Here is a 26,870-nt window from a genome sequence, read left to right on the forward strand (position 1 = left end):
CCTTGATGGGGACACGCACCTCTGCAATCCCTGCAAGAATGGTTCACTCTTCTAGGTAGTTCCAGTGGCTTCCCCAGAATAGCTCTCACTATGTAGGTCAGGGAACTGGTGTGGGGTTCTCTAGCTAGTGAGAGCGTGTATTCTGATTATATGCTCCAGGCCTGGGAAAAATAGCCATGTGCTGGGTTCAGAGGCCTACTGTGTGACTGTGAGGCGGACCTGATCTGAGACTCCATGGATCCCCTGAGCCCAATAAGCCCCTCCTCTGACTGGTGGGCCACAGGGCCGTTTTGGGTCTGCTAGCATCAGCGTCAGATCCAGTGTCCCCTAGTCCCTAAAAGTCTGATGACTTCCTGCCTCCAGTGCTCAGTCGCCCTGGTTAGACACCACAGGGCCCTGGGGGGAAGGCTGGCACAAGAAATGATAGTGTCAACAGATAGTGGCATCCCAGGGTTTCTCCTCAAGGGGGACGTGTCCCCATCCTTCAAAGGGTTTCGGATCTGGAAACTGGTTCAAGTCTGGAAGATGATTCAGGGGCCATGACTGCTTTCTAATTCAAGTTAGAGGCTCACTCACTTGACCCAGGGCCCTTCTGTGTACACAGCCCTGGTAAGGACCAAAGGCCCTGCCTGCCCATCTGTTACTTCCCTGGGGGCACGTGACCAACCAACCAACACCACAGGTCTCTAGGACTCACACCACTCTGACTGCTGCTTCTGCTCTGCTGTCCCTTGTGGTGACCATCCCACGTATCTTCAGTGACTGCAGGCCACCAACTGGCCCTGGAACCCTGGAGTCCATCACCCCCGCCATGGGGAGGGTCCCGGCCCAGCACCCCGGAGTCCACCACCCCTGCCACAGGGAGGGTCCCGGCCCGACACTCTGGAGTCTATCACCCCTGCCACGGGGAGGGTCCCAGCTCAGGGGCAGCAGTGCCCACCATCCTTTCTGGCCTACACAGAAGAGTGGTTACACAGCTCCTCAAGGATATGGGGCCTCCTCATAAACAGGGTTCTCATGGTCCTGGGGCAAGTGTGTCCCTCTGGGCCAGGCTGGGTGGGGAGCGGGTCTCACATGGTAAGTCCATACGACCGTTCCAAACCTCACCCAGCATAGGTCACCTTCCATAATGCCTCGCCCGCCAGTGGATCGGTGGAGCCCTCTCCAACCCGGGTAGCAACAGTACTGAATCCAGTCCCTTGTTTTGTAGGCCCTCTGCTGTAAATGATGTCCTTTCCACCACTGTCCCCCACCCTTGATACCCATTCCCATGCATGTCCTGTGGACTTCCTTCTGTCTGTGGACACTGGAACCTTCACGCAACTCTTCCACAGGGTCACATCTTCCTCAGGGTCACGCTTTGTGCCTCACCTTTTGGGATCTGCTGTGACCCGAGCCTACAATTCATCTAGGAGCAAAGGAGGGTGGTGGGGTGGGTCTCTTCAGGAGACCTGCAAGGCAGTTACCTCAGGGGGGCCGTTACAGACTCTTCCAACAAAGCAGGATGACGGTGGAAGGGACGTGTCTGACGACAAAGACTCACTCGAATGGAGGGGTTCAATGCCCCCAGTTTAATCAGGACTTTCCCATATGTCCACTTTCCACTTTTCAGGATCCAGTTTCTTCTTCATCAGTATCCTAGGCTTAACAGAAGACAGCACACAAAGCTGGGGTTTCAATTTGTGCTGTGATTAATGTGCTCGCAGACGACACTCAGATCTGGTCTTTAGAAATCCCAGACCTGCTGGTTCAATATTTGCAAGTCAATCAATGTGACACACATCAATACAAGAAAGGATAAGAACCATATGATCCTCTCAATAGATGCAGAAAAAGAATCTGACAGAATACAGCATCCATTCTTGACAAAAACCTTCAACAAAGTAGGGACAGAGGGAACACACCTCAATCTCATAAAGACTACATACAAAAGACCACTGCTAATAAATATCATCCTCAATGGGGAAAACTGAGAGCTTTTCCCCTATGATCAGGAACAAGACAGGAATGTCCACTTTCACCATTACTACTTAACATAGTGCTGGAAGTCTTAGCCTCAGCAATAAGACAACAAAAAGAAATAAAGTGCATCCAAATCTGTAAGGATGAAGTCAAACTTTCACTATTTGCAGATGACATGATATTCTATGTAGAAAACCCAAAAGACTCCACCAAAAAATTTCTAGAACTACTATATGAATTCAGCAAAGTCACAGGATATAAAATCAACATACAGAAATTGGTTGCATTTCTACACACCAATAATGAAGAAGCAGAAAAAGAAAACCAAGAGTCAATGCCATTTACACCTGCACCAAAACAATAAGATAAGTAGTAATAAACCTAACTAAAGAGGTAAAAGATCTGTATGTTGAAAACTATAGAAAACTCATGAAAGAAATTGAAGAGACACAAAGAAATGGAAAGACATTCCATGCTCATGGATTGGAAGAACAAATATTGTTAAAATGTCCATACTACACAAAGCAATCTACGCGTTCAATTCAATCCCAATCAAAATAACACCAGCATTCTTCACAGAGCTACAACAAACAATCCTAAAATTTGTATGGATCCACAAGAGACCCCGAGTAGCCAAAGCAATCTGAACAAGAAAAACAAAACTGGAGGCATCAAGATTCTGGACTTCAAGCTATGTTACAAAGCTGTAATCATCAAGGCAGTGTGGTACTGGCACAAAATAGACACATAGATGAATGGAACAGAATAGAAAACCCAGAAATGAACTCACAACTATATGATCTTCGACATCTTTGTCATCTTCGACAAAGCAGGGAAGAATATTCAATGGAAAAAGGCAGTCTCTTCAGCAAATGGTGCCAGGAAAATTGTACAGCAACACTCAGAAGAATGAAGCTGGACCACGTACTTACACCATACACAAAAATAAATTCAACATATAGATGAAAGACCCAAATGTGAGACAGAATATCATCAAAATCCTAGAGGAGAACATAGGCAGCAACCTCTTTGACCTCGGCCATGGCAACTTCGGCCATGGCAACTTCTTACTAGACATGTCTCCAGAGGCAAGGGAAACAAAAGCAAAAATGAACTACTGGGACCTCATCAAGATAAAACGCTTCTGGACGTGAAGGAAACAATCAGCAAAACTAAAAGGCAACTGATGGAATGGGAGAAGGTGTTTGCAAATGAAATATTAGATAAAGGGTTAGTATCCAAAATATATAAAGAACTTATCAAACACAACATCCAAAAAACAAATAATCCAGTTAAGAAATGGGCAGAAGACATGACCAGACACTTTCCAAAGAAGACATCCAGATGGCCAACAGATATATGAAAAAAGGCCCAACATCACTCACTCATCATCAAGGAAATATAAATCAAAACCAGGATGAGATACCACCTCATACCTGTCAGAATGGCCAAAACCAACAACTCAGGAAACAACAGATGTTGATGAGGATGTGGAGAAAGGAGAACCCTCCTTGCACTGTTGGTGGGAATGCAAACTGGTGCAGCCACTCTGGAAAACAGTGTGGAGGTTCCTCAAAAAACTAAAAATAGAACAACCCTGTGACGCAGCAATTGCACTAGTAGATATTTATCCAAAGGATACAAAAGTGCTGATTCGAAGGGGTACATGCACCCCAATGTTTATAGCAGCATTATCAACAACAGCCAAACTCTGGTGGAAATAGCACAAATATCCATCAGCTGATGAATGGATAAAAAAGTAGTATATACATGTATTCATACGTGTATACATAGTGGAATATTACTCAGCCATCAAAAAGAATGAAATCTTGGGGCGCCTGGGTGGCTCAGTTGGTTGAGCGTCTAACTTCGGCTCAGGTCACGATCTCACAGTCCGTGGGTTCAAGCCCTGCATCAGGCTCTGTGCTGACCTCTTGCTTAGAGCCTGGAGCCTGCTTCAGATTCTGTGTCTCCTTCTCTCTCTGCCCCTCCCCTGCTCACGCTTTGTCTCACTCTGTTTCTCAAAAGTAAATAAATGTAAAAAAAAAAAAAAATTAAAAAAAAAGAGTGAAATCTTGCCATTTGCAATGACATGGGTGGAGCTAGAATGTATTATGCTAAGCAAAATGAGTCCATCAGAGAAAGACAAATACCACATGATTTCACTCATATGTGAATTAATAAATAAAACATGAACATATGGGAAGGAGGGAAGAGAAGAGAGGGAAACAGACCACAGAGACTCCTAACAGTAGAGAACAAACTGAGGGTTGCTGGAGGGGAGGTAGGGCAGATGGGCATTAAGGAGGGCATTTGTTGGGATGAGCACTGAGTGTTGCATGTGAGCGATGATTCACTGAATTCTACTCCTGAAACCGTTATTACACTTTAGTTACCTAACTAGGATTTATATAATAATAAGGTAAGAAACCCCGGCCCTGCAACCACAGGCACTCAGGGCATCTTTCAGGGCAGAGACAGGGCATTCAGGCCACTCTGTGTTACCCTGAGCTCATTCTTTCCTTTCTGCACTTTGTCCAGTGGAGTTGGGAGCAGCCAGCAAATCTCAGTTTGACAAAAATGCTATTAGCATCAAATACGTGGTCACTCGGATCCTTGCCTCTTAAAGTATTTGACTAGGAGTGTCCTGCAGAGATATTTTGTATATCTCTAGTGCTACATGCCATGCACTAGTGCGTGGAAATGAGAGTTATTAGACTTAAATCTAATCAGATTATTAATCCCCAAAACTGTAGAACACATTCAGAAATCACCCTTCAGTCTTAGTACCAGATTCCCTATCTGTCAGGTTCTCCAGAGAGACAGAACCTGTAGGACGGACACACACACACACACACACACACACACACACACACACACACAAATATAGAGAGAAGCAGAGAAGGAGACAGAGAAGAAGCGTGGGCAGAGGCGGACACAGGCCAGGACAAAGAGGCACCACCATCTCTGAGGACCCCTGGAGGCACCACAGCTATTTCCACCTGGGACCATGGTGGGACAGAGACCAAGCACCGTGACAGGGCACCTCCAGCAGAATCAAGGACCCCACAGTGTACCCGGCCTGGCCCACCCACGGGAAAGACCTCTGAGGGGACAATGAATCACAAAGCACAAAAATAAGAATGCAAGCAGTCAGGCCCACAGGGGTGCTCACACCAATGTCTGAAGGTGCCAACTCTTGATGGTGTGTTGGGGGCCAGCAGTCCGCCAGCCCCGGCGATGGGCTGCTGGAGAGACAGTGGGACACAGGGAGATGTGAAGGATGGGCACAGGGGCAGTCTTTCTGGGGACTCAGGATGCCTGGTGCCCCATGGAAGCAGCACAGTGGTTGGGAGTGGAAGGGTCTGTTTCTGTGACTCAGTCCTTCTCTGGTTCATCCACTGAGTCTTCAGGAAGAGGAACACAACATGTAAAACAGAGCAATAGCTCAGATATTTCGAGTTAGTCCATCGTTACCCTCATTTCCTAGCAGGAATCAAAAGCAAATAACAGGAGCTCATGGGTTGACACAGCAGAGAAGAAAGCACACTTTAGATAGCTCTTCCCAATTTCCTGTTGAAATATGGACCCAGACACAGAAAAAGGCAGAAACTGGCAACAAAATGGCAAATCAAAGGAGAAGACCACACGGATGGAGAAGTAAGCACTTGCACTATGTCTGTTTTACCCTATGACTGTAAATGGGACAATGTCCAAAGATGGTAGGAAAACCTGAACTTTGCACAGACAGCACCTGCTCCAGGATGGAGCAAGCAGCTGTGAGCAGAAAACTCAGGCATCCTCATGAGGGCTGGAGCCAACGGACTATGTACCGGCTCCCTGCCACAGCTCCTTGCATCCCTTTCTCCGCACCGGCCCCTGCATCTCTTCCTCCTTCCTCCGCACCAGATACTTACAGAATTGTAAGTAATTGTAGGTTGGTGCACTAAAAAAGGATGCTCAAGGATATGTCTGTTTGAAAAATTGTCAGAGGATGATCAGATTCTGACAATTACAGTGTGTGTGTGGTTTTATCCCCACACCAAGCCATTCACTCAGCTCTGGTCCCGTCCACATGGACTCCACTCTGGCCCTGTCCACATGGAGTCAGCATCAGACCTCACAGGCTCAGCCCCACAAGACCACCGCCACTTCAGACACCAACCCCAAGTCCAGACATCACCTGTGCTCTGACCCACAGGTGACAGATCACAAGTTCCCACGGCCACTCCTCGGGTCTGATGAATGTGCTGGAGGGGCTCAGAGAACTCAGGGAAATGTTTCACTTGCTAGGTTAGTGGTTTATTACAAAAGGATATGACTCAGGGATAGCCCGATGGAAGAGACGCCCAGGGTGAGGCACTGGGGAAGGGGCGGGAAGCTTCCATGCCTCTCTAGGCACGTCACTCTACCCACGTCTCCATGTGCTCCCCAGCCTGGAAGCCCCCCCCCCAACCCCAAGACCGTCCCTCTGAGTTTTCACTGGGGCTTCATTGTATAGACATGATCGATTAATCCATTGCCCACTGGTAATCGATTCCGTCTCCCCTCCCCAGAGGTCAGGGGCAGGACTGAAGCCTCCAACTCTCTGGTCCCACGGTGGGGTCCACAGGCCACCAGCCGCCATCCCTAGGGGCTTTCCAAAGTCACCGCAACAACATGAACTTGGACTTGTTATGAACACCGTGACACCTTCATTGCCGTCTTCAGTTGGGAAACCCAAGGGCTTTAGGAGCTCTGAGCCAGGAACAGTTACAAGGGCCGAGTCCATATTTATTATAAATCACACTACCAGAGATGACAAATCGAATACACATATTTTCCCCAAGGACAACGAGAAGACACGGCAGCAACCACATTTTAGAACCTAGAAACCAGACAGACTTTGTGAATCCAGGAAAGTAAGGGAAAAGGCAGTGGTGGCAAAGCTGGGACACGACCCAGTCTGTGGCGAAGAACCTACACGTGGAGACAGAGGGTACCAGGGACCTCGACAACAGGCGTGTTTGTGAAGCTGGGCCTTACCTCACCCCACAAGCAGGAGGTCTAAGCCGTGTGTCAGGAGGGAGCTGGCGACAGGGAGCCTGGCCAGCTTGCATGTGGTTCAGCTGAAGGGCGGGAGGTGAGCTGGGAGCAGGGGAGGGGAGCAAACTCCTCTCCTGAGCTGGGACACACACCCAAGTCCTTTCCGCACATGGCTCTCCAGAAAACCCCAAGACACAGAGGTCAGCGTGCCCATGAAGCAACAGGCTGCTATTCAGAAGGAACGTTTGGAGATTAATAAATAACTCGGAGAAATTAAAAACATCACAGAGATGGAAGGGTAGGAGGAAGACACACTTCAAGAAACAGAAAGTAAAACAAAAAGATAAGACACAGAATGAGATCAGAGGCCAGACAACTAGACAACAGGAATCTGAAAGGAACACACTTTAGAACTGAGGGGGAACCAGACCTCATGGACCAACCAGAGAGCTCCCTGGGGACTCCCCACAACAGCACCGATGGATGTGCATCAAGGACTGTGGCCAGGAGCGCCAGGCGGTTGCTTTGCCCTTCCCAGGGGCCCAGTGTGCCCTCCCCCCGCCCTGCTCGGGTGCTCTCTGTACTTTGTCCTCCACTACTAATAAACGGTATTCTGCTGTACACATCTACTTGCAACTTGGTTGTTTTTTTTTTTTTTCCCCAGTTTACTTATTTTGAGAAATAGAGACAGAGCATGAGCTGGGGATGGGCAGAGAGAGAGGGAGGGAGAGAATCCTAAGCAGGCTCCGTGCTGTCAGCACAGAGCCCGACATGGGGCTAGAACTCACAAACCACGAGATCATGACCTGAGCCAAAACCAAGAGCTGGTTGCTTAACACACTGAGCCCCCTAGGTGCCCCCACAAGCACTCCTCTGAAGGTAAGATTTGGGGCTCTGTTCCCTGCAGCTCGAGCACACGCCTCCCACACCATGCAGGCAGTCAGGAGTGTCCCAGGACAGCAACAGGTGGTGCCTGCAGAGTGGGGTCACTCAAGTCAAGGGTCCCTACCAGCAGCAGCCACGCAGGCCTGGACTCAGGGCCCAGCACTAGGCCATCTGGTCATGAGTTCCCCGACAGCCATCAGGGACACAGGGAGAGGCTGTTCCCAGCAGACGCTAAAATCTCCTTCGTCCTGCACTCATCTTAGAATCAGCACAGTGCAGAACATTGTCTCTGAGACCTTCTGGAGCCAGTGTGTTCACAGCAGCACCTGGCAGCACTCAGCTCTGTGCTCACGGACGTGTGAGGGGCACCCAGAGGCCCCGGGACACAGTATGACCTGCAGGCGACTGCAGAAGCAGGCGGGCGGCAGGACTGTGCGGGAAAGAGAGGAGCAAAACCCCAAACAAGGCTACCCTCTCACTAAGCGTGTCTGCTTTACAAAAACTATTTTTCATTCACAGAGCTGTTTATGTTACCAGGTCGTGGGTTTATTACTGCACTTTTTGAACAAACAAGTGATTTTTTGAATCTTAGTTCATAAAAAACAGATTAATATTGGCACATATGACCCACGTGGGGTCCTTGATGTGAAACAGAGGGGGGTCCTGCGATGGAAGGCTTGGGAGCAGCTGGAGCGCCTCAGTGTGGCCCCAGGCTTGCTGCTACGTGGCTGTGCACAACAGATGTGCCGGTGGACCGCATGTGACCTCCACGAGTCACCCGGCCACATGGCCTGTTCCCTCACAGGCGCCTGAATAAGGTGGTCTTCCTGAGACACTGGAAACAGAGCCCTCCCCCCACAAATGTGCCACTGTAGCCCACCTGGCGGGGTGACCCATATGTACCGCACAGGGAATGGTGGGGAAGACACACAGGGCAGGGCTACGTGGCTCTGTGTACCTGTCAGCCACGTCCAGGTCGGATTCCATCTTGTTCAGGCCCCTGGTGATGCTGTCCAGCTGCTCGCCCTGATGGTGGAGGACTCTGGCCGTGTCCTCCAGGCGCTTCTGGGAACAGGCCATGAGGCCAGTCAGCTCCTTCCCCTTGGTCGCAGGAAGCGGTGCTTCCGGCTGGGAGAGCAGCAGCTCTCTCCAGAAATGCTCGATGACACTGAATGCGGCATTGCGACTGGGCTGCAGGGAGCCGAACCAGTGCTTGCGGTTGTCCTTCTCCAGGACAGTGATGGAGCTGAAGACGAAGTGAGAAGCCTCCTTCTTGATCGCAGTGATGCCAGACAGCGGGAAACTCACCAGCGTCTCCTGGGCCTCATCAGCCGCAAACTTCAGGGAGCAGGAGGTTAAGGAAAGCTTTCCAGGGACCCATCGCTTGTCCAGCTCTAAGTAGTAGGAGCACGGCCAGGTGTGCACGCAGACCTCTCCGCTCATCTGGCTCCTGGTGGGTCTGCTCCACGGCCTCGGCCACTCTGCCTGTGCAGGAGAGGGATAAATCAGTGGGTGGGGCAGGCTACAGCACATCATCACACCTGGACCAGAGACACTACGGCAGGGGTGGAGAGGGGGCGGCCAGGCTCTGAGCAGAGCCGTCTTCCTCCACCCGGAGTGAGCAAGATGCAGGCCCGCCCCACCAGAAGCAGGGTCCATGGCTGGACCTGACTGAAGGGCAGAAACCCCTGGAAACGGCCACCCCAGGATCCCTCATGCATACACTGTTTTGGCTGTGATGACCCCCCCCCCCCATTCCTGACAAGTTCCTGTACTAACATTCTCCATTGGAAATGTGCAGAAACTGACTTAATACCATAAAAGAAAAAATCCCACAGAAAAACTTTTCCCTTCTTGTAAGGCCCGCTAACTTCACGAAGCTCCACATAATCGACAGGCTATGCATACAAACGTACACGTACAGTTTCATACAGTTACAAGCAGCAGGGGCGCACTGTTCACACCTACAGTTTGCATTTGCTAACGAAGGGCGGAAAGTCACAAACAGCAGATGTGAACAACCCCTGAAGGACACACAGTCCGCCCCTCACTGAACAGATAAGGCACTGAAGCCGGGACAGGAAGAGGACCTTATGCAAGCTCAGGCCACAAGCACGTGATGCTGACTTGGCCAGAGTTGGGCTTGGGAATGCCTCGTCCAGCTCACTTCTGGGAAAGGGTCCCCCGTACCATGGGCTTCTACTGCTACCCTCTGTCTTCACCCCTCGCAGTCACAACATGGCCTTCCCTGTGAAATAAGGAGAACAAATAACTAATATCATCTCTTAACAACACACAGGGAGTCCCTGCATCCCGGCCACAGGCCACAGGCCCTGAGGAAACAACACTGGCTTCGGCCTGGGCCCGTGGAGCTCAGTCCACTGGACCCCTGTGAACATCTTCACTGAGTTGTACCTTAAAGACCTGGACTAGAGCAGAACGGCTGGACAAGACAACAAAGCCACGTGTACTGCACGGAGCTGCCCACTTACAGAGAAACACAGTGAGCAGAGAGTTGGCAATGCTCCACCAAATACAAACTGAGCTAACGCAGACTAAACTCCACAGCTCATGGGTGAAGGTGTGGTGACATATGGGAAGGAAGTCTTATCGGAGGATGGCACGGCAGGACAGCCACCGGTTCCTGTGACGGCCAGCTCTTGGGGCAAGGACAGCATTGTGCTCCTAACCCAACTTAGGGAACACTCTGGGGCTGAATGTGTCTGTCCAGCTCACCCCACTGCTCACAGTTCTGTGGGTAGCAGCCTTCATTGAACACCGTCAGACACAGATGGCAGATGTGGTCCTGGCCTAGTTAACCAGTGTGTCGGATAGGGGACTCAGGAAAGTCCATCGAAGCTGAGATGGTACAGAAACCAGGGGCAGGAACTTCCAGGACGTAATTCTCTGCATCTCATGCCAGCTTTTGTCCCAGGCGCTTCTTCTCATAGTGGTGCAGGGTTGTCCCTCCTGATTGAGACACCATCTGCTGCCCCCTGGCCAGGATTACAGGACACTGTCCCCTTGGAGGCCTGCTCACAGCCCCCTGGGAGGCCCATCTCCTTGGCCACATGGTGAGTGCCAGACCAGGGGAGCCTCAGCACTACAGGTGCACCTGACAAACGCCAACCTCATAGTACGAGGGACCCAGGCATCCACGGTCCCAACTGTCTGCACAGACAACTGAGTCATGCTCCCGAGGGGCATGACCTGTGAGCGTTCCCAGCAGCCCTGCAGCCATGCTGGGATGGTGAGCAAGGTCACCATCTGCAGCAGACACAGCCGGACAGTGGGAACTGGAAAACAAGCATCTCTTCACCAGACTTCTGTCCCCACCAAGAGGGCACTCCCCTGACACTGACCCAAACACAAAACAGACTACAGAGCGCTGGTGGTAGCCTGGAACTCTGGCAGGACAGGAAAGTCAGGTGCACACACCTGTGATATCCTCTGCAGGTGACCTGCTAGTGCCCTTCCTCCACGAGGCCCCTGCTGTCATCTGGAACATGGATGGCAGACAAGCCTCTACTCTCAGAACCAGGGATGACTAACATAATTTTGGGATTTTGAGCCCAAGACTAAGGTTGGAGGCCAGGCACCTCAGCCCTGCCATGGAGCCTGTCACTGTACTGGTCAGCACCTGGGACCAGCCTGACCCTAGTCCTCCAGCAGCCAGGAGCCCCCCCAAATCGGCCCCTAGTCCCCACAGTGTGCAGCCCACAGGGAGTCCCTGTCCATACATAGACACTGTGTGAGCCCCGCTGGAAATCCCTGACCATAGCTGCCGGCCCAGGAGACACCCCACGAGCACTGCATGAGCCCCACTGTAAATCCCGACCACAGCTGCTGGCCCAGGAGTCACTCCACGAGCACCGCGTGAGCCCACGCACGCCTTCTGTAAACAGTGACTGAGGCCGGTACTGCATCATCAGGAGCTCGCTCTACCAACTTTATGGCTCCTGCTGGGCCCGTTCATTTGCCAGTAAAATAACTGAAGACCCCAGGACAACTACACCTCTCAGATATGCTAGAATTCACTCAGGGAAGAGCAAGGGAAGAGGAAAGAACAGTCCAGAGGAGGAGAAACCTCACTGCCTACTGGGAGCAGCACTCAGGGTGGATGATTCTGAGGACGATTCCAAGGACGAAGCAAAAGGAGAAACCCGCAGCCGGCACCCCTCCTTCCTCACGTTCCCGTGGTTCTTCCCCGGCAGACGGAGTGGACAGGGAAGATGTGGAGGACCCAAGTGAGAACAGCACTCCCACACTGGCCCTCACTAGTCTGTGTGAAGCAGTGCCCTTGAGAGGCCAGGCCTCCCTCTCCTGCCCTTGATCCCAACCCTATGCAGCAACACCAGCCTCCTTGCCTTCTGACCAAAGGCCAGACAGTAAATACCCTGGACTCCGTGGGCACTGGTCACTGTCACAAGCACCCCGCTCTGCCGATGGAAGCAGCCAGGACACCACAGCAACAGAGTGGCATGGCTGTCCTCGTGGACAAAATAGGTGGCTGCCAAGCTTGGCCAGTGGGCCATAGTGGGCCCACCCTGACCACAGCACCGACCATAGCACTGCCCATAGCTCCAATCAGAGCACTGCCCACAGCTCCGACCAGAGCACTGCCCACAGCTCTGAGGAGCTTGTGAATGATCCTTAATGCTGACAGGCTCAGTCTACCCACCACAGAAGGCAAACATCACAAGGAGGGTGCCTTGGGCACAATGCTGGCACACCTCGGCCCCTGGTAAATGCCTGCTGAGCGAACTACAAATCACCTCATGTGGCAACATTGACCGCATCCACCATGGATGACTTTCTTCCTTCCAGGTCCTGACCTGGGTCTCTGATCTGTGCTAAGCTCCTGGAGTCCTTATTGCGTCTGGAACCCATGGGGACCTGTGCTGACCTGGGAAAGCAGCAGAACTGGGGATGCTCGTGGGGAGAGATGAGTGGGCATGTGGGTGCAGCGTGCGACGCTCGGCACTTTATGAGACACGCTATTGTGCATGGATAACTCCCAGGGCTTACATCAGACCTGTGCCCTGGACTGACACTCAGTATCAAGTAAACACCCTATTTTTAGTTAGTTTCCAAAGTAACAGGACCAGCGACATTTTACACAAGTTCCAAGGACTCTTGGGCACAAGCAGGTCTGGAGTCAGAACAGTGGGAGCAGTGTCTCTGGGCGCCGGCAGCCGCCTTTTCCATTACCTTTACCTCCTGCTCCTTAGAGGCTCGTGCTTTCAACCCAGAGGTTCACATGTGCTGTTTGGGGGTGTCCCGCTGCAACAACGTGGTCTATTCACAGGGCGTGTACCATCCCTCTAACGCTGAAGGCAGAGAATGAGGATTTGTCCTCATTCCCACGGCATTTCCCACCAAGTGCTAACTTTTAAACTCCCCCTGCAGCCCTCCTCTCTGGCTGTGCACAGTACATCACTGGGCTGCGTTCAGGCTGGGAGCAGTGCCCTGCCCCAGGCCCAGGAATGTGCTCTTCCCACAGTTCCCCAGTGATGCCAGGCCTGCCATCTGGGGGCCTTTGAGGGGCACAGCCCATGTTTTGGCCCCAGCCCTGCTCTCACGCCTGCTGCCACAGCCCCATTGGTGCAGCGGTGGCAACACTGACCACACCAGAGGGCCACCACATGGACTACAGGTAATAGCACAAAAATCCTACCCTGACTTACAGGCTCAGTTGTGCAATCAGACCTGGGGAGTGTGTGGACCTGCTAGCCCAAAGCCTCCTCTTTCTTAGGAACTTAGTTGCAACCTCACAGCTTCAGACACTGGAATCCTGGGGTTCTTCCCAGGTGATACCAATCTGAATGTCTTATTTCTCCCAAGCCGCAAACTTAAAGCCGTATTTCCTAAATCTTCAAACAATCACAAACACTCTGTTTCCCACACTATCCCCAACTGCCTCCCAAGTCTGCAGCCACAAGTGAAATCCAGTAATTAAGGACCACGGAGCCAACAGATGGCAAGATTTTGACAGTACACAGTCAAATTTTTGCAAAAGGGTAATGACAGCATAAGCTTACACATGTAACTTTTCATACATATGAAACAGACCGTGGGTGTATGTGTGTGTGTGTGTGCGTGTGCGTGTGCATACAAGGAGAGGAAGAAAGAATTAAAGAACAAATGCATACCTGCAAGGATAGCTCTATATCAAAAAGTTTTTTAAGTCTTATCTGGATGAGATCAGAGTGATTTTTTTTTTTTCTTATTTTGAGAGAGAGAATGCACACAACCAGGGCAGGGGGGCAGAGAGAGAGGGAGAGAATTCCAAGCAGGCTCCACACTGTCAGCACAGAGCCCAACACCAGGCTCAAGCCTACAAACTCTGAGATCATGACGTGAGCTGAAAGCAATACTCAGATGCTCAACCGACTGAGCTGCCCAGGCGCCCCATGGGTGATTCTTTCCCCCCACATGAACGGTCCCAGGTGTCCTTGCTGATGGCCACATGCTGACCTCAGGGCACAATGAAGCCGAGTGGGAAGCCGGCACCGCACACACAGAAGCACACAGCTCTTCACACTGCTCTACTCGCCACAAACACTGTCTACCACCTGCCCCACCTCCTCGGTGTTCTCAGCTCCCACCGTGGATCCCACTTCTACCCGGAACTCAGACTCACCCCAGCTCATTCTCCTCCTGCCCCCCCTCCTCTTCCTTTCCCCACTTCTGGTCCTCCCTGTTCTCCTTCTGGGTAAGCTTCATGTCACTTGGGAAGAATCCCCCTCAAGCCCTCCTCCAAAGCTCAGAGTCCCAACATCCCCAGAAGCTCCGTATCCCACCTGTAAAGGTAAGCAGGGTGGCATCTTCCTTATTTAATAAAAGAGAGGCACCTGTCCCTCCTCCTTACACAGAGTGTCTCCTTCCTGCAGGAATGAGACAAACCCAGCGTCCAGATTTTACAAGGCAGTCACCAGCTGCCAACTCAGAGCTGTAAACACACACCTGCAGAACAGAATCAGAAACTTCTCACCAGGTTCAAAAGACCAAGGAAGTGCATCTGCTTTTCCCTCAAGGAGATGAGAGCTCTAATTGTCCTTTCTTCTGCTTTTACCGTGTGTGACACACATTCTGCCCAACTCTATACTCTCTTGCAGACTCTCTATGTACATGTAATCTGCCAACTTCACATAGTAACAAACCTACAATCTTTCTTTCCATGTTGATGTGGGTAGGTTTGTGTTCACAGAACATTTCTTTCTCCAATATGCTAAGGCCCTAACTTGTCACCCTTTCCCACGTCCCCACTCAGAGGTTCCTCCATCTCAGACCTACTGGTGTGTGCAGCCTCAAATCCTCACTCTTGATCCCCCACACTTCCATTTCAGGCACCTTATTCCCCCATCATGCCCTCCCGGCCCTCACCATCCCAATGGGTCCCAGGATTCCCTCCTGGCCCCCAGCATCCTGTCCAGGCCCCCATCACCCCCCGGGCCTCCGGTATCCCCTCCAGGTCATTACTCCCTAGGCCCCCAGCATCCCATCCAGGACTCCATCACCCCCTGGGCTCCCAGCATCCCCTCCAGGCCATTACCCCCTGGGCCCCCAGCATCCCATCCAGGATTCCATCACCCCCTGGACCCCCAGCATCCCCTCCAGGCCATTACCCCCTGGGCCCCCAGCATCCCATCCAGGATTCCATCACCCCCTGGACCCCCAGCATCCCATCCAGGCCTCCATCACCCCCTGGGCCTGATCAACCCCTGGGCTCCCAGTATCCCATCCAGGCCTCCATCACCCCTTGGGCCTCCAGCATCCCATCTAGGTCCTCACTCTCTGGGCCCCCAGCATCCCATCCAGGTCACCATCACCCCCTGGGCCGCAGCATCCCGTCCAGGCCCCCATCACCCCCTGGGCCCCCAGCATCCCATCCAGGCCTCCATCACCCCTTGGGCCTCCAGCATCCCGTCCAGGTCCTCACCGTCTGGGTCCCCAGCATCCCACCCAGGTCCCCATCACCCCCTGGGCCCCACATCCCCTCCAGGCCATTAGCCTCCTGGGCCCCAGCATTCTATCCAGGTCCCCATTACCCCCTGAGCCCCAGCATCCCCTCCAGTCCCCCATCACCCCTGGGCCCCAGCATCCCACCCAGGTCCCCATCACCCCCTGGGCCCTACATCCCCTCCAGGCCATTACCTCCTGGGCCCCCAACAACCTATCCAGGTCCCCATCACCCCCTGAGCCCCAGCATCCCCTCCAGGCCCCCATCACCGTTGGACCCTGCATCCTCACCAGGCCATTACCTCCTGGGCCCCCAGCAACCTATCCAGGTCCCCATCACCCCCTGAGCCCCCAGCACCTCCTCCAGGCCATTACCCCCCTGGGTCCCCAGCATCCCCTCCAGGCCATCACCCCCTGGGCCCCACATCCCCTCCAGGCCATTATCTCCTGGGCCCCCAACAACCTATCCAGGTTCCCATCACCCCCTGAGCCCCAGCATCCCCTCCAGGCCCCCATCACCCCTGGGCCCCGCATCCTCGCCAGGCCATTACTTCCTGGGCCCCCAGCATCCCCTACACGTCCCCATCACTCCCTAGGCCCTGCATCTCCTCCAGGTCATTACACCCTGGGCCCCCAGAATCCTGTCCAGGTCCCCATCACCCCCTCCAGGTTCCCAGCATCCCCTTCAGGCCCCTATTATCCCCCCGGGGCCCCCAACGTCCCCTCCTGGTCTCCATCACTCCCTGGGCTCCTGCATCCCTTCTAGGTACCCAGCATGCCTTCCCGGTCCCCCAGCATCCCTTCCAGGTACCCAGCATCCCATCCAGGGCCCATCAACCCCCTGGGCTCCCAGCATCCCCTCCAGATCCTCACCCTCTGGGCCCCCAGCATCCCTTCCAGGTCCCCCAGAATCCCTTCCAGGCCCCCCAACATCCCCTCCAGGTTCCCAGCATCCCCTCCAGGTCCCTATCACCCTCAGACCCCCAGCATCCCCTCCAGGTGCCCAGCGTCCCCTCCTGGTCCCCATCACTCCCTAGGCCCCCAGCGTTCCCCAGGGCCCCACCTCTGACCCCCATGTCCCTTCGTCAGCCCAGTGCACGCCCCACCATCTCCCCTGGTCAGTGGCGCGCTGGGAAGAGGAGGGGTTCTCACCGCGACAGTAGTGGAAGGCGGGACTGTGCCGCGGGAGGTGTGGGTGGGCTCCGGCACAGGCCCAGCCGCACAGTGCGGGCGCCGCTTACCTGTGTCACCCGGGAGGCGCTCAGACCGCGAGACTCGGGTCTGGCGCGGCTTGACAATCTCAGACGCGGGAGGGACCAAATGCTTCAGAGGCGCTAAGGAACACCCCCGCGCCTGCGCAGAATGAGGCCCGCAGGCTGCTATGCGCATGCGTCCAGTGCCCGGCGCTCCCTGTTTCGTACTCGGGCAGGAACTCTGCCCGCATGCTTTTAATTCCGCTCCACGGCGCCGGGCCGACCTTGGGCTCTGAGAGCCTGTGCGTCGCGGTTTTCGCTCCGGCCGGCACGGAGGCCGTGAGCAGCCGGTGCCCCTAACGTCTGCTCCGGAAGTAGTTTCAGCAAGTACTTCCGATCACTCTCAGTCTTCGGGCCGGACAACGGGAGGCGAGAGTCTGGGCGTACGCCCCTCACCGGGCAGCGGCGGCCTTTGCGCCGCCCGCCCCGCGCGGACGCCCAGCCTGTGCCGGGATGGACAGAGAGACGCGCGTATACGCCGAAAATCATTTCCGAGGCCTGAAGGGGCGGCCCCCAGGCGGCGCCTGCCCGCCCCCAGGCTGCGTGGACTTCATCGAGAATCCGGACTCGTTTTCCTACGCCGACTTCTTCAAGGGCTACCTGCTTCCCAACATGCCGTGCGTCTTCTCCAGCTCCTTCACCGCCGGCTGGGGCAGCCGCAGGCACTGGGTGACGTCCAGCGGGAAGCCCAACTTCGAGCACCTGCTTCGGAAGTACGGTGAGGACCGGGGGCCGGCAGCCGGCGGTGGGAGCGCGTACCCGAGGGTGGTTGTCTTCGGAGAGCCTCGGAGGAGTCAGTGCCGGACCCTGTTGTTTCAGGAGATGTCGTCGTGCCTGTTGCCAACTGCGGGGTCCAGGAGTACAATTCGAACCCCAAAGAACACATGCCGCTCAGAGACTACATCAGCTACTGGCAAGAGTACATCCAGGGGGGCTATTTCTCTCCTCGGGGCTGCCTCTATCTCAAAGACTGGCACCTGTGCAGGTAAAGGGGCGCTGCGCGCGCAGGGGCGCTGTTTTACCTGGACCTAAACGAGCCCTGGTTGCACACGGGGCAGCTCGTCTTCTCCCCAGTTAGGGATTTTGTTTCAGGGGGGTAGGAGGGGCAGAGAGAGAGAGCTGGGGAGGGGAGGAGGGGTAGGGAGAGAAAGGATCCCAAGCGGGCTGCACGCTCAGCGCAGACCACGACACCGGGGCTGGATCTCGCGGTTCTGGAATCACCCACCACCTGAGCACAAATCAAGACTCCGGACGCTCAGTGGATTGAGCCAGCCAGGCGCCCCGCCCCCAGCCAGGGGTGTTTCGGCGCGCATAGACCTGGCTCTCTTCTGGTTGGAGGCGTCCTCTTCAATCACAGGGTGGGTGACTGTGAGGAATGTGGCCTCCCGCGGCCACCTCTTCTGCTTCACGTTTGCCCAGAACCCTCTTTAAGGACTCCACCCTCTCTAGCTGGCAGGTAGTACTCAGCCTTCGCCCTTCCTCTCAGGTGCCACTAGGACTGGCCTTCCCTTTCCAGCCCTGCTTTTCCAAGTTAGGCCAGTGCCTGTCCACCTTGGACTGGGAGTGTCCAGTCTCCAGCAAGTCTCCATCACTGACCAGCAACTCTCTGTCTGTAAGGAGGCCTGTTGTGGTCTCCCCACCTAGCACTCGTTTCTTTCCCTGGGAGCTCTGACATGCATGGGCAGCCTCATCCCATCTGCTGTGTTCCCACTCTCTGAGGTCGTCCTGGGGTTTTTTGTCCCTTTCCCCTGCTCAGGGGTGTGTTTTTCACAAGCATCGACCATTGTACTCAGACCCCAGCGAGCAGCACAGGGCACAGAGTGGGTGTTAAGTTAGTGTCGGATGGATGAGTGAATGACTGAATTCTCATTTTGCTGGTGTGGAAAGTAAGGTTCAGAAAGGTAAACTGAGACTAGATTCACTCCCTTGAGGTTCCTGAGACTAATCCAAAAGTACACTTGGCAGCAGCACGCCCTGGGTGCTTTCTGCCCCAGTGCTGCTTGTTCCTCACAGACCAGACACAGGTCCTGGCCCTCAGGGACTCCTGTTCCAGCAGCACGTATGGACTTGTAGACCCAGATGCTCCCACACTGTGGATTCAGGCTTCCAGTAAACAATAAGTGAGTTTTCTGGTGTGCGTTCTAGGTATTGCACGAGAACTTGTTCGAGAAACTTGTTCAGTGATTATATGGTGGCTGATTTTGGCTGAGTGTCACATATGGAAACCCTGGAAACCATAGAACAAAGAACCAAGCAACACTTGGGTCAGGCAGGCAGAGGTGGCCATCAGAGACATGACATTGGAGCAGGGTTTTGAAGGATAAGCAGGAGTCTGATGGCACACAAAGGCATGGCCGCAGAGGGAGTGGCTGGTGTTCTGGGTAACTACAGGTGGTTTAGGGCTCCTGGGGTTCCCCCCCTCGTGGCCTGTGACCATGAGAGATGTGTGAGTGGCTCCAGAAGCTTGTTCCAGCATGTTGTTGGGGGGGCTACCCACTCCCTTGGGCTGCTTTGGTGTGCTCTTGTGCCTGGGGCCCCATCAGCTTGGTTGTGGGATCAGGTTTTTGGACCAGGGGGATTTCGAGTGTTGAGAGGTAGGAGAGAAGGATCTCAGCATATATGGGCCTGTGGTGTCGCATCCACTCAGACTGGAGGTCACTGGTGGGGTGAAAGCACAGAGGTCCCCAGACTCTGGAAAGACAGGGTGATGCAGATGAGGCATCTGGAGCCGTAGCCCAGCCAGAGGCTGAAATCCTAGAAGTGGTGCTGGGAAGTTCTGGAGCAGTCAGGTCCCTGCCTGTGTGGTCGATGCGCCCCGAAAGCCGTTTTACCTGCTGTGACTGTGGTTGAGCCATGGGGGCTGTGGTCATCTGGTGGCTGGACTGGCGCTGGGTGGTCAGTTGGCACTGGCTCTGGAAGGCAGCTCGGGGTTGCTCATCCTTCCAGAACGCTTAGGATCTAGCATCTTGTTAGCCACTCCTGCCACAGCCCCCTGCCACCCCCTCCAGGGACTCATCGGCGGAGGACGTCTTCACCTTGCCTGTGTACTTCTCATCCGACTGGCTGAACGAGTACTGGGACTCTCTGGATGTGGACGACTACCGCTTCGTCTACATGGGGCCCACTGGCACCTGGTACAGTCTGTCCACTTCCTCCCTCCTGCTGGCACCTCATCCCCTCCGCTTCCCTGCATGCGGTCCTGAAGCCCATCCACTCCATGAGAGCCCCTGTTTGCTGCCAGCTTAACCCACTTCTCCCCTCCCGGGGCTCTGCCTGTGGCCGTCCCGCTGGAAAGAACCAGATGGCACCCAGCCAAGAGGCACTAAGGGGATGTTTTGCACAGGTCACCATTTCACGCCGACATCTTCCGCTCCTTCAGCTGGTCTGTCAACATTTGTGGGAGGAAAAAGTGGTTCTTCTTTCCTCCAGGGCAGGAAGAAGCCCTGCGGGATTGCCATGGTGGCCTGCCCTATGATGTGACCTCCCCTGCACTCCTTGACCGCCGTCTGTACCCCACTCGTGAGCACTGCAGCCCCCCGCTGGAGGTCACGCAGGAGGCGGGCGAGATGGTGTTCGTGCCCAGTGGCTGGCACCACCAAGTCCACAATCTGGTAGGGTGGGCACACCGCATCACACATGCCCGCAGCGTGGCCCAGACAGGCCAGGGAGACACGTCCTGGGGTCCTCCTGGTGTGGCTCCTGCCCCAGAGAGTCCGTCTCCCCCTGTGACTGCCCCTTGGCTGGCCCACCAGTCCTCACCCCTGGCACGTTCTCAGATGCCTCTCCACAGAGAGGGTTTAGGCTCACCTCTGCTGACCCCACCCTGTCTAGGAGAGCCTGTGTGCAGGCCGGGTTCCACCAGCCCGCTCTCCCTGCTGGCACCTCTGGGACACAAGAGCAGCCCTTTCAGGGCTGGGAAGGGCTGGAAGGACCTCCAGGCTGGGGGAGGGGCAGTACCTGCCCTGGGCTCATGGGGACACCTCTGCCTCACCCCTCCCAGGAGGACACCATCTCCATCAACCACAACTGGGTCAATGGCTGTAACCTGGCCAACATGTGGCACTTCCTGCAGCAAGAGCTCTGTGCCGTGCAGCAGGAGGTCAGTGAGTGGAGGGACACCATGCCTGACTGGCACCATCATTGCCAGGTAGGCCAGCCTGGACAGGACGGGGGTGTGGGAAGTACTGGGAGGGGCTCCGCAGGGCTGCAGTGGGGACTGGGGAGGGGCTCTGCAGAGCCAGGCCTGCAGTGTGGGGAGGGTGTGGGGCAGCCCCCAGGGCAGCCTACATTCTCAGAGGGGGCTAGAGCTATGGTCTTGGGGGCGTGGTAGCCTCTAGGTCTGCCTGTGTGAAGGGCCCTCTGGGCCTGGGGCAGGTCACTGGGGTTTCCAGCTTGCAGGACTCAGACCCATCCCATCGCTGGCTGACCCCCAGTCATCTCTGTCCCCATCCTCGAGAACTGGGCCAAGTTTCTGGATCCTTTGTGGTCTGGGCCCTGCCCACAGTCAGCAGATACTTGCCTGGAGCTGCGAGCAAGCTGTGGCTCACTGGCTGCTCCTCTCTGGCCAGGTCATCATGAGGGCTTGCTCTGGGATCAATTTTGAAGAATTTTACCGCTTCCTCAAGATCATCGCTGAGAGGAGGCTTCTGCTGCTGGCAAAGGGAATGGGCCCTGATGAAGTGGAGGGTGAGGGTGGCGAGGGCACCATGCTGGGCCCCCAGCAGGCTGCTTTCGACATCGGCCGGATTGCCGAGGTGCTGGCGTCCGTGGTGGCCCACCCAGACTTCCAGAAAGTGGACACTAGCACGTTCTCGCCGCAGCCTGAGGAGCTTCTGAGGCAGCTAGAGGAGGTCGTGGTCACCACCACAACTCTTTAATGCATGCTGCGTGGATCAGGTACCCCATGACGTGACAGGATTGTGGGGCACCAGCATGGAGGGTAGGCGGCCTCCTCTGGTGCGCCTTCCGGAAATAAATCTCCACGCTTCTGTGTGGCCTGGGACACATCACCTCCCACTGAGCCTTGTCACCTCCAGTGTCCCAGGCATGGCTCCTGCTCTTAAGGGCGTGATAGCATCCTGGCTGTCCGCTGGCCTCCCCGGGGCCCTGATGCCTGTGCAGAGGGTCCAGGCTCCTGGTCCTGAGGTTCGGCCAGGGCTGAGTATTCTGGATCCAGTGAGGTGCTGGGTGGGAGGTGTTGGTAAGTAAGATCTGCAGCAATAAGCCTGGAGTGTGCTGGGGACTCAGGTGGGGGCAGAAGGTGGCTGGGATTCTCGGTGCCCCCGGCCTTTTAGCAAAGACCAGCCTGCAAGCCCACAGGCCTCCCGTCCACGGCAGCGTGAGGCATCTGGTGTGTCTGGCAGGGTACCCTCTGCAGCAGGACCACTGTGTGAATGTGCATCTTCCCCTGGAGCAAGCCCCTTCTTGTTGGTGGGGACTGGGGCCCAGGGCAGCCCCCAGGCCAGGGCTTCTGTCTCTGTCCCACACTAGAGCCACTGTTTACACAGAACCTGCCTTCCCTCTGTGGGCCTGTGCCCCGTCCTTGGCCTCACGCATGCCCCCAAGAATCACTGTGGTGCAGCACTCGGGCACCACTCAGGGTCTGTGGGTCTGCTGGGTTTTATTTCTCTCCTGCTTGAGACAGCCCTGCCTTTTCCCATCAGGGGTAGACCTGGAGCCCAGCGAGGGCTACATGTTTTCATCTACTCAGACTCTACCTCTTTTGTAACTTCCATGAGATGCCACCTCCTGAGTGAACCTCTCTCCTTCCCAATCAGAAGTGTCCCTTCAGTATTTCCCTGGCACTTTATTAACTCCACATTGCATGTATCTATATTTATTACTGATCTCCTCTAGCAGATTATAAGCTCCTAAGAGTCAGGAGCTTGTGTTAACCATCTTGTATCCCCCACAGTAACTTTGTAGAATCTTGTACCTAGCAGATGCTGAAAGGTGTGTAAAGAATTGAATGGAGCTGAGGACCAGCAAAACTAGATGTTTCTACTGGCCATTTTGGCAGCTCTCTGATGGTACTTAGCAGTGCCCCTTAGTATAAGCACACTCTCTCTGCACATAAAACAGTAGACCATGAACCTAAAGATGTTTTTTTCTACCTTTCTTGTATTATGAGTCCCACTTTGATTCTGGAGCAACTCTACGTGTATGTGTGTACCATCAAAAATGTCTATGCCCCACCAGCCAGGAGGTGTATAGGCAGAGATGGCACTGGTAAAGTTAATGTGAAATCAGTGGAAATTTTCTGTATTAGCATTTTGCAGGTTCGGGACTCTCCTACTTAGGTAACTATGGATAAGTACTTCCCATGGTCTCCGGGGCCCCTGTGACCCTCTTCCACCCTTCACTCATGTTTGTCTTTGTCATCCTAAGCCACCAAACAAGCAGTATGTGGTTCAGAGCACGTCTGCCCCGTTGAGCCTCCAAACCTTGCACAGCACCTCTGCCAGGCAAAAAAAGTTCATCGTTGCACCCTGTGGTCTATTTGAACTGCATGCTCACCTGTGCCATTCAGTTTTCACACCTTGCACACCTGTGTGCCACTTAACAGGGTGGTAGGGTTCTCCAGAGAAATGGAACCCACAGGATCTACCTAGAGCGAGAGATGGTGAGTGAGATGTGTTGACACTGTGCCCTTTGGTCCAAAGCCTGGAAACTCAGGAGGGTGTGTGTGGCAGCCTGGAAGCAGAATTGCTTCTTTGGGAAACCTCAGTCCTTGCTCATAAGGCCTTGAGCTGATTGGGTGAGGCCCACCCACACTGTGGAGTGTCATCTGCTTTGTTGAGGTGTGCAGAATTAAAAGTTAATCATATCTGAGAGATGCCTTAACAGTGATATCCAGCCTGGCATTGGACCAAATGGGTGGGCGCTGTGGCCTGGCCAAGAGGATGTGGACCTGACCACCAATCACTCCCCAGTGTTCCCTTGCCTCTGACCACCCACCCTGACATTGAGCACCTTGCCCAGCTGCTGTGGGCAGTCGTATGGCCACCCTCTGTGTACTCCTTTGCACCGGGCCCCCCTGGACTCTGCTGTTGGACAGTCATGTTTGCACGCTTCCCTGAGTGTTTTCCAGCCACGTTTTGGCACGCTGACTAAACCAGTGTGCATTCACTGGGTTACTGAACAGTTGCCCCTTGCACCCTTGTTCCATACCATCAGCTTCCACCACGGGAATGCCCACTCTGCCATTTCTTTGCTCTTTGCACAGCCATTATTTGCCATTTTGGTCGCCTTTTACACACTTGTGCACAACTCCACAGTCTATGCTTGTGTGTTTTTTCTCCAGCTTTCACCCCAGCACATCCTTCTGCAGTGCTTACCACTTGCTCCTCCTGTGCTGTCAAACATTTGATCCTAGCACACCCACTTGGTGCTATCAGACCCTGTCTTGTTGCACACTTCCCATTCGGGACCCCTGGACTGTCCCAGGCCAGGTCACCACTTACCGTCATTCTCTTTACAGCTCCCTCCATAGCCACGGTGTGCCATCAGATACTCGCTCTGCAAACCCATGACCACTGCATGTGTGATCGTCCCTTGCGTGGTAATTCTGGATCTTCCAAACCAAGAAGTGCCACATGTGACAATTCTGGACCATCCAAACCAAGAGATGCCACATGTGAGCAGCTTCTTGCTCCATGTTGTTCTTTTTTTAAAGTTTATTTATTTTGAGAGTGTGAAAGAGGGAGAGAGAATCCCAAGCAGCCTCCACACTGTCAGCACAGAGCCCAACATGGGGATCAGTCTAATGAACCTTGGGATTATGACCTGAGCCAAAAACAATCAGATGCTTAACCAACTGAGCCACCTGGGTGGCTTATGTTGGACAATCTGCACACTCCTTGGGCCTGGCAGACGTGAGCCCTGCTGTGTGTGTAGGTGACACTTGCAGCCACTGGGGAGGAGGGGATAATTCAGAATTGCCCCCTAATTCACCTAGCTCTTGCTTCTGTAGGCTGTCTGTTGGGATGCTACTGGAAGTCTGTGACGGGACACACAGGAAGTTATGTAGGGCCTTGGAGGCTCTCTGGCATGTGTGGTGTAACCCTTCAGCCTCTGGTCCTGGGGAAGGATATGGGAGGGCACTCCAGTAAGCTCAGGGCAGTGTGTGTTTCCCACCTGGATTGGAGGCATTCTGGTATTGGTAAGGCAGCGACTGTGGTGCCCATGGATGGTCATTTCTGGTGACACCCCTCACCTGTCAGGCTACATCTTTCAGCCTCCTCATGGGAAATGTTGGCACTCCTGTCACATAAGCAAGGCACAGGCCTTGACCAGAGTGACCATAGTGTCCCTGTCTAGGGCATTTCTGGAGTAAGCTATTGTGCAAGGCATTGTGGGGATGCTTATGGGATGAGGCCCAGCTGTAGCTCTAAATTCTGCATCACAAACCTTTCCCCTGGACAAGAAGCCAGCAGGAAAAGGAATTCTGAGGTCAGAGACCACCTCCCAGGAGGTGTTAAGTGTAGGTAAAGAGTGGGCCATGGGAGGTCCTTGGGGAGGCTTGCAGAGGCTAAGTCCTGCCTGCTCTCAGTACATTTACTAATAACCTTTCTCTGGCCTCATCCTTTCCATGTTCTGTGTTCTCCTTTGCTTCTGGCTTTTGTTTTGTTTTTACGATTTTTCCCACTATGGGCTGATGGAGTTCCAGAGTATGACCTTGGAAACTGTTAATTTCTCAATCCTTGTCAGAAGAAATCTCAGCAAGAGAAGCAGAAGTTTCCCTCTTCCTCCAAATTGTAGAAATACAGCTACTGTCCTGGGAGAGGCAACAGTCCTGGCAAGGGCTGTATAAAGACTCCCAAATTTGAGTGGTTGTTCCCATACCTGAGAACGTACCTCTGACCGCTAAATGCCAGGAATTCTGAGGGGTTGCCTCTGCTCCTGTCCAGGGTCACAATACTAATGTGACCATGTCCTCCGAGGGAAGAGTGTCTGGGCGTGTCTCGCAGTGGCTGGAGAGTTGTGGCTGGCCCTTCTCACATCCCACACCTAAAATAAACTGATAACCCTGCAAGACTTCTTATTGAATGAGGAGTGAGTGTTTCATTTAAACGCAGGAAATGAAAGGATGAAATCACAACTCCCAGCTGTCGTAGAAAGAGGATTTTAATATGGTATTCATGTGTAGCTTCTACATTTATGTTCAGTATTGTCCAAATCAGTAAGCCCTTTTTTGTTGTTTTTTTTACCTGTTGTGCAAAAATTCAGTTACCCTCTCACCTCCTCTGAAATGGTCCCCTCCCACTGACCCCATCTCCTGTGGTCTCAGAGCCCTTCAGTGGCACTCATCTGCCTTTCCTCACCTGGTGAAGAGCAAAGTATGTGAAGGGGCCTTTCCTCCTGGGGGAGGGTGGGGTGGAGATGGGGCTTGGCAGGACTCTCACTCTCCGTCGGCCTTGATGGTGGAATCTGAGAGTCCATCTATCCGACAAAGGCTGGAGCACTGGCAAGCAGAGCCAGGCCTCTTGGCAGGGTCCTGGGGAGATGTAGATAAGAAGAGATCACTGCCGTCATCAGACCCAGTAGGTGCTTCACTCACCACGAGTGAGTGCTTCATGGTGCCTGTGGGCACAGGTGGCAGTGACCTGTACTGTGCTCATTGGCAGTGCTCCTTAGGGTCAGCTGGTCCTCAGGTTCCTGGAAAGCAGAAGGTACTGAAGGCAGCAGGTGGTCCACAGAAGGCCAGGTCGACCTATCAACTGTCAGGCATCATGCCCAGCCATGGGAGAGATTCAGTGATGAGACCAGAGTCTGGTGGTGGCC

The 26,870-nt window shown here is 54.1% G+C and overlaps 2 protein-coding genes across 6 annotated transcripts in view; one reads left to right on the forward strand and one right to left on the reverse strand.

Annotated features, from left to right (window-relative positions):
- Window positions 1-17,180, reverse strand: part of SNAP47 (synaptosome associated protein 47) — a 50,958-nt gene extending 33,778 nt beyond the window's left edge. For 3 of the 4 annotated variants that reach the window (XM_042931811.1, XM_042931787.1, XM_042931803.1), the window contains exons 1-2: window positions 17,076-17,180; window positions 8,831-9,357 (exon numbers count right to left, since the gene is read on the reverse strand). In XM_042931811.1, the coding sequence (XP_042787745.1) occupies window positions 8,831-9,315 (485 nt within the window). In that variant the 5' untranslated portion in view covers window positions 9,316-9,357; window positions 17,076-17,180. Of the gene's footprint in view, window positions 1-8,830; window positions 9,358-16,986; window positions 17,031-17,075 lie in introns of those variants that run through there. The other variant, XM_042931794.1, reaches the window with a different exon arrangement.
- A 253-nt stretch (window positions 17,181-17,433) lies between these two features.
- On the forward strand, window positions 17,434-24,818 carry JMJD4 (jumonji domain containing 4). Of its 2 annotated transcripts, XM_042931830.1 has the most exons (7): window positions 17,434-17,805; window positions 17,907-18,072; window positions 20,096-20,221; window positions 20,431-20,698; window positions 21,088-21,234; window positions 21,656-21,983; window positions 24,568-24,818. In XM_042931830.1, the coding sequence occupies exons 1-6, from the start codon at window positions 17,541-17,543 to the stop codon at window positions 21,962-21,964; spliced, it is 1,281 nt and encodes a 426-aa protein (XP_042787764.1). In that variant the 5' UTR covers window positions 17,434-17,540; the 3' UTR covers window positions 21,965-21,983; window positions 24,568-24,818. The 2 variants fall into 2 exon arrangements, with proteins under 2 accessions (XP_042787764.1, XP_042787758.1); XM_042931824.1 differs by lacking the exon at window positions 24,568-24,818 and having other exon boundaries at window positions 21,656-23,179.
- Window positions 24,819-26,870: the final 2,052 nt, after the last annotated feature.

The sequence above is a fragment of the Panthera leo genome, chromosome A1 (assembly GCF_018350215.1).
Source record: "Panthera leo isolate Ple1 chromosome A1, P.leo_Ple1_pat1.1, whole genome shotgun sequence".
Taxonomy (NCBI): Eukaryota; Metazoa; Chordata; class Mammalia; order Carnivora; family Felidae; genus Panthera; species Panthera leo.